General features: G+C 36.2%; 1 protein-coding gene across 1 annotated transcript; it reads right to left on the bottom strand.

Annotated features, from left to right (window-relative positions):
• Positions 1-7,323: 7,323 nt before the first annotated feature.
• Positions 7,324-9,201, bottom strand: LOC116179651 (facilitated trehalose transporter Tret1-like). Its single transcript, XM_031499459.1, has 2 exons — positions 8,891-9,201; positions 7,324-8,776 (listed from the first exon to the last, which is right to left on the bottom strand). The coding sequence occupies exons 1-2, from the start codon at positions 8,988-8,990 to the stop codon at positions 7,446-7,448; spliced, it is 1,431 nt and encodes a 476-aa protein (XP_031355319.1). The 5' UTR covers positions 8,991-9,201; the 3' UTR covers positions 7,324-7,445.
• Positions 9,202-9,845: the final 644 nt, after the last annotated feature.

The raw sequence follows: 9,845 nt of genomic DNA, 5'->3' as shown, positions 1-9,845 counted from the left end.
TCTCCGGAATTTAAAAATTCAAAAATAGAACTCAAATTTCTCAAAAACACTACATTGTTATTCACAGTTGGTGTAGCATCGATGACTCCTCGGAACATAATTCCTTTACAATGAAAGATACCGAAAAAAGCTCTGTCACATAATAATTTGTCTTAGGTCTTTTATCGATAAAATAAAATTGTTGATTGGCCTTCGCCTAATGTCATATTTTTTTAATTTTAAATGGTGCCCCTCTAAACAAATTATAGCTCCCTATAGCCGAAACTACAAAATTTCCCTGACACAAACAAAACCACACATACCATAAGAAAATTTCGGAGAAAAAACCAAGTCGAAACACCATTTTGTAGAAAAACGTTCTTTTCCGAACCCAAAACTGTATACTTTCTTCACTAGTTGTACAAATAACTATTTTTGTTTAAGTTGTGCTATAACCTGACTAAATATAAGTGACAAAAGAACAAAACTGTGCCATTTTAAACGGACCATCATTGATATAACGTTGTCTAGTCATGGTCCCATAGTGAAGAGTTCTAATCCAGCTGTCCTAATATTATAAATTATTTGTTCTCCTTGTTTTAGCTTAATGTAAGCAAAGAGTAACCATAATTACTCTTTGATGTAAGTAATTTTAAGAATTTTTGTAAACCTTTAAGTTTTACCTACTGCACTTGAAAGCCAATCAGCAACCCAGATTATACCGTTGGAAAGGTATGATGCGAGTAACGAAATGTTCTCTAGTTCACTTTTTACTTGGAGCGTTTTGAAAAATTGTGATCTTGAAAATGTTAGTGATGATACAAAGACGGCTCAGTTGTTATGTGTCGCACTAATAGTTACTTATTGTAACGTGATTTATAAATTCGGGTTCGATTTATATCAATATTTATTAAACAAAACTAAAACACTATAAAAACCGTACAATTTATATCGATTATTTATATCACACACACTTCGCAATTTATATTTCCGCGCTCGATCTGGTTCAGTAGTAAAAACTGCCGCGATGTTCGGTCCGCAACCATTTATACACGCAAGCAATGTAAGTCAAACATCCGCGTACATTCTCGAATATTCCTACACAAATCCCACTATCGCGCGCGTAGAAAATTCCAGAGCGCCAAAGGCGACGTCATGTCTGGAGCGTTTCCGTTACATTATTATACAAGACGATAAAGGGATTTTTAACGTTGGATCCATCGTTCCTCGAAATGGGGGTTGAAATATATTATGTTATCAAAAATCTCTAAACCTTCCCCATATAGTTTTATTCGTTGAAGTTTTAAAAATAACAGCGACTATAGTTTCGGCGTACTGCCATCATCAGGCGACTAGAAGTGTATCACAATATAGCAAATTTGAAAACATTAAGAGCTAGTACTTACTGTGAAAGTTAACAGGAAAACGGTAAATTACAAACGTTGAAGACGGATAAGACGAACATATCCGTCTTCAACGTTTGTAATTTACCGTTTTCCTGTTAACTTTCACAGTAAGTACTAGCTCTTAATGTTTTCAAATTTGCTATATTGTGATACACTTCTAGTCGCCTGATGATGGCAGTACGCCGAAACTATAGTCGCTGTTATTTTTAAAAACTTCAACGAATAAAACTATATGGGGAAGGTTTAGAGATTTTTGATAACATAATACATCACTTCTTTCACGAGATGGTTAGTTTGCCTTTATCGTCGTCCATAATACAAAACTTTATTTTATAGCAGAAGACATATAAATCATTGTAAAGCTTCTGCCAATTCTGATTTTTAATTTAGAGATGTCAAAAATAGCAAGCAGGTTCTGCCGTCGCGATTGTTGCTATAGAAACAGAATTGTCATATATTCTAGACGTCATTTTATATCGTGCAATTGCAATAGGAATGAGTGCACACTCATCTGTTTCACTTTATAAATGTCATTTTAACATAATTTTGCTATAAAATAAAATCAATTGAATTTAAGCTTCTACTGGATCCCTGAAATATAATAAAGGATAAAAAACAATCCCCTAATCACTCGGCCCTAACCATTAATCATTAAATTATGACTTCGCGCGTCGTGTCTTTCTCTCTTATGCATTTATTGCCATGTACATCGTACAGGGTGAGTCAACGATTGCACGGAGTAACTTAATGCCTTGATAAGATTTTTCAATAGAGTGCTTTTGTATAATGATATGGTTGAATATTGTCCACATTTTAAAAATATTTGGAATTATACAGGGTGCGCTCACAAATTAGGGCGTTGAAACGATACACTTTTTTAAATAGAACCCCTGTATTTGAATGCAGATTTTAATTGTACGACTTTTTTTATTATACGGTTAATATTCGAAAAACTACTAGTTTTGAATATAATTCGATTTGTAAGAAAAAATTGGTATTTGCAAGCGTCAGTTTATTATCAAAATTATTGCTTGAATTTTGATTCCAGGCTGTATATGTTTTATCTCGGATAAAGTAAAAATCAAATAAATACATCTACTATGAAAGCTTAAAAAAATAGCTTACCGGGTGTTTTTTTAGGTCCAAAGTTACAAAACTTCAAATTAAAAAATCTTCCTTTTTTTAAATGGAACATCCTGTATATTTTCCTGTTATCTTTTAGCTCCTCCAAAGAATGTTGATAATATGTCCTATATACCTCTCTGAGAGTTTTCGAAATTTCGAGTGTTGCTATTCCTATCAATAGATGTCAATAAAAAATTGTCCAAGGAGTTTTCACCATCTACCGCAGAAGTAATTAATGAGATGAAGGAAATACCTTATCAAGAGGAAATTATATGCAGCACAAATCAGCAGACCTTATATTTCTTACGCAATTGGAGCTTTGTCGAAGTTCAACAAAAATCCAGGGAAAGTTAACTGGTCTGGTACAAGATCTTCTGTAGAGGCACCTCTAAAAAGCATTATGCGAGTCACTCTGTAATTGAGCGCAAGCCTGTTGAGGGCCCAGAAAATAAATGTCAGTCTCCACCATTTGCCAAGAAATTTTTTGGTTAAAGACATTGTCGTGGGAAATTTGTGAGAGAAGAAACCCCTTGGAATTTGTACTCTGACAACAAAAGTGCCATAGATTTGGCGCACAATATGTAACTGTAACTCATGGAGAAGAAAGGAACTGTCTGAAACTTAATCATATTCGTAGTGAAGATAATGTTGCAGACATATTAACCAAGCCACTTCCCATAAAGTCATTCAGGAAATTCAGAAATGGTTTCTATGCCTAAGTGGTTCAGTGTATTCAGGTATATAGTTAAACGGTAGCAAACTGCTAGAAAACCAGTCTTCGGATTAACATTACCATTTTCAACTAGGCGACCTAGAGAGACGGATATAAGCTGAAGCAAACATAATTTTACAAAAGATTAATTAACAATTAATTAAGCATATTGTTTGTTGGAAAATGAACTGAACAACGACAAAGGTGAAAACTTTATAGGTACTGGAAAAGCGTCATCCTCATGTGAAATGTCGCACGAACTGTAATTGGGATGACGGTTTTCCCATCGCAATTCTTAGCTTAGCCCCATATGTTAAGCTTTTATAGTCATCGTCACCATTAAGATTTGCACCGAGAATGCGTTCAGGATTTCCCAATCATAAACGAGTAATTTGCCATTATCCTATTTTGGTTCTCACTATCACACTTATCAACACTCTGACTCATGTAATGGCTGTACCAAGCAGAAAAAGAACAACCAGGGGGGTCGTGCGTGATGAAAAAGGCAATTAAACTAATTTCCCGATTACATAATTAAACTAATTTCGTGGATTACTAAGAAAAGAACACTAATTACGCACGTATGTACTGGCGTGTGTTGTGAAAAGAGGAAGAGGATTTATTTTGTTTAAAGCCTAAGTATAGATGAGCTCCCGCGAACACCCCACGCGTCCGCTAATTGTAATTGGTATAGACATGTCAATAACATCTACGAAAATTGAATATAAATCGATTTAAAAATGCCACGTTAAACGCTTTATCATTCACTAATTTAGTTTGTACCAGTTCGTACCAAAATAGACTTAATTTAGATATTTTGGACATCTGCCTCGTCATTAGGACGGACAAATTCCTTTTTAAATTCAACTTATTTGTAATTTGAAAATGATGAATAATGCATTTTCGTTGTCTTTAACGATAGTTAAACCTTTTATTTTACTTCTTGTTTCTTTTATCATTCTTTGTTTTTTTGTTATTGTGGTTTTTTGATATTTGAATTAGGCTACTCAGTTTCTCTTTTCGAAATGTTGTCGGTGATGGTGTACTGGGTTTATTCGCCTGTACAAAGTAGACTGTGGCGAAGTTGACACTTCCATATCTTTACCATTTTCCACTATGGATCAAGATAAACTTTGTATTATCTTGAATGGATGTCGGATCAGAGAGGTACAAACGCCATAGTGCCAATAGTTCAAAACAACTCCTTCATCTGATACTGAAACTAGCCTGTAATACCATGTCTAAGACTGTATTAGTTGTACAGTTGTATTATTTATTTCCCTTCTTCATTCTGCATTCACACAACCCCCTTTGTATTTTAAAATCTTGGAGGAAGAATGCAGATAGGATTGTTACACTATAGATCGTCAAATTAAGAATCAAAATCGACCCGTTTCAGGTTCACATGAATCGCTCTGTATAATAAGATAAGGTAAACAATCTACTTGCCAAACACTGAAACGACAACACTAAAAAAACAAAAAGCGCATTTAGACAGCAAAGTTTTGATTATCAGTTAACAACTACAGTTATGGAAGCTTCTTTCCTAGTTTAAGTTTTGATTGGACCAGTGTAGCCTGTTAAAATTATCCGAGTCGTACGAATCCATTTCAGACCTAAAAGAAACTAGTAACACTGAAAATATAGCATATATTTTTTAATAGACCACTATTTTTTTTACTACATATTCTTAAATCCTCTTTTGAAGAAAAGCGCAGAATAAGAATTAGCTTAGCCTTTCTTCATAACTTGGTCCAAAATAAAATTGATTCTCCAGAACTACTTCGAAATCTTAACTTTTAGGTTCCACGTTTTCGGGATAGGGAAGAACATATTTTACTTATCGAGAGCCAATAGCAACTTAATTATAAAATCGCCTATACAGGGTGGTGACTTACGTAACGCATCATAGGGATTTCAATGTAAAATTCATAACATGCGATTATTGGCTCCTCAAATTATTTTAGAGCAAAAACGTATTAAGGTTTTTTGTAGAAAAAATTTTTTTACGTCAATCAACCGTATTAGTTTTCAATTTTTTGCATAACAAAGACGGAAAATTGGAAAAATAAAACCCCCATCTTTTTCAATAATCTGTGATGCCATGGAACTTTCATATGCTAATTGCGTACGTTATACAGTATGAATCTTTTCTTTGGAACTAAATCGCCAAAATATCGTTTGTATATTTGTATATAAATTAAAAAATGGTAGCTCAGTAGCTGGATTTTATTCCCAATTTATTAATAGCTTTCCATTGTACGCACCAAAATTAATAAGAAAAATGTCTTCAGTTGTGCATTTTTTGACCTCTGTTTTTTGGGGAACTTTCTCGATTAGGTACCTCCTTACAATTTGAATTCCAACCACAAAGATGAAATTTTCCTTTTTGTAGAATAAACTCGATAGAGAATACTTAATTGTGATGGTTTCTTCTTTCGTTTCAATTTACAGCCCTTTGAATTTTATTTCGAATTGGTTTCTAGTCAATAACTTTTGATTGAGAAGTCTGATCGAAAAAGTACGAATTGTTTTGGATTCTACGCACCAAAATTAATAAGAAAAAGTGTTTTCCCCAGAAATTTTGGTGCAGTCGATTTTTGGTAAAGAAGAAAGGTTATACACTGCCTTTTTTTGAACCCCGAAAAAAAATTGTCTCAGATCGACCCGGAAAAAAAATTTTCTTATAGAATGTGGCCTGTAAAATTCATAATTTCAAACAGTTCCAAGATTGGGCTACTAGTTCAAAAGTTACAGCCCTTTGAATTTTTTTTTTCGAAATTGGTTTCTAGTCTATAACTTTTGTTTGAGAAGTCTGATCGAAAAAGTACGAATTGTTTTGGTTTCTACGCACCAAAATTAATAAGAAAAAGTGTTTTCCCGAGAAATTTTGCTGCAGTCGATTTTTGGTAAAAAAGGAAGTTTATACCCTGCCTTTTTTTGAACCTCGAAAAAAAATTGTCTCACATCGACCCGGAAAAAAATGTTCTTATAGAATGTGGCCTGTAGAATCCATAATTTCAAACAGTTCCAAGATTGGGCTACTAGTTCAAAAGTTACAGCCCTTTGAATTTTTTTTCGGAAATTGGTTTCTAGTCTATAACTTTTGATTGAGAAGTCTGATCGAAAAAGTACGAATTGTTTTGGATTCTAGTTTTCCCAACCATTGTCGACTGAAATTGTCGAACCACCTATACGGATCCTGAGGTATCGTATTATTGACGTTCAAATTGTCCTTTCATTGTAGTTATTTTCCGTCATAAATTAAAAACTAGAACATTACTTAATATTCTCGAAAAGATTAAGGTACTTGCATATGTGCGAAGTTGCGCCAGAATCCATTCTTTTTCTGGATGCTTCAACTCCGATATAGCACCAAACACTTGCCGCCAGTTTTCTTTTTCTCGGGCTTCTTAGGACAATTCGACATAATATGTCCGAATTCATGACATCTATAACACTTGACAGTCTTTTTCATCTTCTACTTGATTTTTACTTGTACATCCTGAAGTAACTTTGTCTTGACATAGTCTCCCTCCATGCTCTTAATCATTGGTTGATACTTATCTGGAAAACCAGCCAACATTAATGTTCCAATCCATTGTTCCATAACTTCCAAACCAACACGAACTTAGTTGCAGTTACCTCGATTATGTCTACAAGTTCTTCCATCGATGAGCAATTCTCAAGCTTTGCTGTTATAAGACCAACTTTCCTAGTTAATCCAGAATCTTCCCAAAATTTCATGGCATTTTTCACTTGGCGAATGGGGCCGGAGTAATGAGAAAACAAGCAATAAAATCGGCTTGGATCTGGCTGCAAAAAGTTTCTTTTATCTTCGTCCCTAGCTTCAACAGCATTCCAGATCCTCCAATTGGTAGTATTCCTGCACAGACAACTTCCAGGTATCCTTTAATCTCTCTATATGTGGTAAATTAAAAAGAGCCATTCTTGATTCTATCCCAAAAAATGCAAGCTTTTGAGACGCCCGCAGTCGCAATAAGTGCTGTAGTACTGATAATAGAAAATCTTCGACAAATCTTCAACAAAACAATTTAAGAACCATATAAAAAAAGAAAATGCTAAGGTATATTATCTGTGGGTAGGTAAGTACTTTATTTGATTGTCAATAATTAAGTAGGCTGCTAGTTTTAAAAAGAAACTAAATGAGTAAGTACACTAATAAAACATACAAAATACTGTTTTCGCTAAATACACACTTTCTACGATCTTAATTCATTTTGTATTTCTTCAAGTGATTTCCCACGAGTTTCTGGCACACAAAACTTTATAAATATTACGCAGAAGAACATACAAGCCGCATAAAAGTAAAACGTAATGTGTGGACCAACATCATCCATCATAACAGGCATTGTCTTGGTAATGATAAATAAGCACACCCAGTTAGCCGTAATTGTAATACCATTAGCAATACCTTTAACAGCCGGAGAAAATAGTTCTCCGTTCACCATCCAAAGTACTGGTCCCAAACCTGCCGAAAACGCGCAGGCATAAACCATCGTGCTGGCTAAGGGTATGGCGCCCATACCGAAGAAGGTAATGCCGACTAATTTTAAGTGAAAGTACGCGGCCAAAGCAGCCAGGCATATGCAAGTACCAGAGGCCGATATGTACAGAAAAATTTTCCTCCCGGCCTTTTCTATGACAAAAATGACGACAACAGCCGAAAGTAGCTGAACCGTCGAGAGTATAATTGCTGAAGTGTACTCGTTCAGCTCCGTTTCGGCTGCCTGAAAAATGTAAACGGTATAAAACGTGACGCCGTCAATTCCGCTGAGTTGCTGAAACACCGTCAGACCGACCGAGGCAATTAGTCCTCTGACCACGGCCTTCGACTTAAATTCGAGCATAACGTTCACTTTTCGACCAGTTTCCTTGTGCACGCGTTCGTAGATTTCATCGAGGGCGTTCTCCACGTTGAAACTTTCGCCGCGGTAAAACAGCAACGCGGTTTTCGCCTGTTCGCGTTTATTTTTCTTAATTAAGTATGCTGGGCTTTCGGGGAGGAAACAGAAGATGAATCCCAAAACCAACGCGACAGCACCTAGGATGATCGTCAAAGTGGTGTAAGAGACATACGCGCCGCAAACTGCCACGAAAACTACGCCGAAGTAAATTAAAAATTCGAAGAACGACCCCAATGTACCTCTCAGGGAAACTTCGGCTATTTCTGATATGTACATAGGGCCCACTACGCTAATTCCGCCAGTTGCCATTCCCGATAGGAGCCTACCAACGCAGAGGGTGTACACGTCGCTCGCAAACAGCACAAGCATCGTAAACAGCAGATTGGGGATCACCAGGGCTATTGTCGATTTTTTAAGTCCGTAACGGCCAGCCAAGTATCCCGAGGGTATCGCGCTTATAAGTACACCAATTGCCAACATTGAACCGATCCATGATCCCTCGTCGATTGATAACGTGAAGTTTGCTCGATGGTACGTCAGATTGGTTGAGTTCTGCTCAAGAAGCTGTGGAAGAACCGGAGATGTCCAGCTTAATGATGACCCCAAGGATAATGGTCCCAGACAAACTGAAACAATGGTTCAACTTTGCACGAGAGCGTAAACAAGCGCCACCTACCAATTGCTATCGCAATGAATTACAGGAACTGATAATTATAGTCTTTTGCTTCACTTTGGCTTACCTATGGCGAGAAACTGGCGCAGTCTTCCAATAATTCTTCTTCGTCTGAAGTTGACATCGGGTTTTTCGATTATTTCGAGATTATTCGCACATTCATTCATTTGATATCGATCGCCAAACTTACGTTTGTACACAACAGCACTTTCTGGTTTGAACCCCTCCTGGAGTGGAGGTCAATGCATAGGCGCACCGTTCAAACTTTCCAACGTCATTTTAAAGTTAGGTACCTACATTGATATCAGGTAGGAACTAGTTGGTCGATATTATGTAATTTCTACTGACTAGTGACTTGACTTACTAAACACATGCAAGTTTATCTCAAGGTCGTTTAAGATAACGTACCTACGTGATTTGAGATAAAATCTGTTCGGTTGCGCCGCAGATTATAATCCAATTTTAGGATCGGATGTAAACCTAAGTACAACCATTATCTTTGAACAAGGCTAAAAAGTGGTTGGTCAGCAAAATGATCCATCACTGAACAGGAGTTGTAAAGTAGGTACTTGACCCTTCTGGGTCTAATGAAGCTGTCGCTTTACATTGCAAATTCTGTCTAGTTCTCGGGATATTGACAGTTATTTAGATGGGGCTACAAATACCTACTACCTAATGGAACCACTTGATAAGGATTACGGTTGGAAAAGCTTTACTATTGTCGAAGGCGTTACATTCAGATAATTACTGTAACGCAAATGTTTTGTTATACTCCGTACCCAATCATGGTAATTATTAATGTATTAAAGAATTTGAAGATGGCAGTAGTAGTAACAAAAAGGAAAAGTTACTGAACTTATTAACATAAAATACCCCAAGAAAGCCTACCCAGAGAAACACCTGACGAGAAGGGTTGTTTGAAAATCAGCGGAGAAACAGAACAGTAATAATGACGATGAACAATTACAATGATGATCTCGACCAAGGAGTCGGATGACAATTACTTTGCGTCGCATGTCAAG

The sequence above is a fragment of the Photinus pyralis genome, unplaced genomic scaffold (assembly GCF_008802855.1).
Source record: "Photinus pyralis isolate 1611_PpyrPB1 unplaced genomic scaffold, Ppyr1.3 Ppyr1.4_LG8, whole genome shotgun sequence".
In the NCBI taxonomy this organism is placed as follows: Eukaryota; Metazoa; Arthropoda; class Insecta; order Coleoptera; family Lampyridae; genus Photinus; species Photinus pyralis.
Note: the sequence above shows the minus strand (reverse complement) of the source record. Positions and strands in the feature narration are given on the sequence as shown.

Bases quoted from the DNA above. Each gene is read 5' to 3' on its own strand.
- LOC116179651 (XM_031499459.1), bottom strand. From the start codon at position 8,990: ATGAATGAATGTGCGAATAATCTCGAAATAATCGAAAAACCCGATGTC. The intron at 8,777-8,890 runs GTAAGCCAAAGT...CCATTGTTTCAG, and splicing joins GCGCCAGTTTCTCGCCATAG to TTTGTCTGGGACCATTATCC.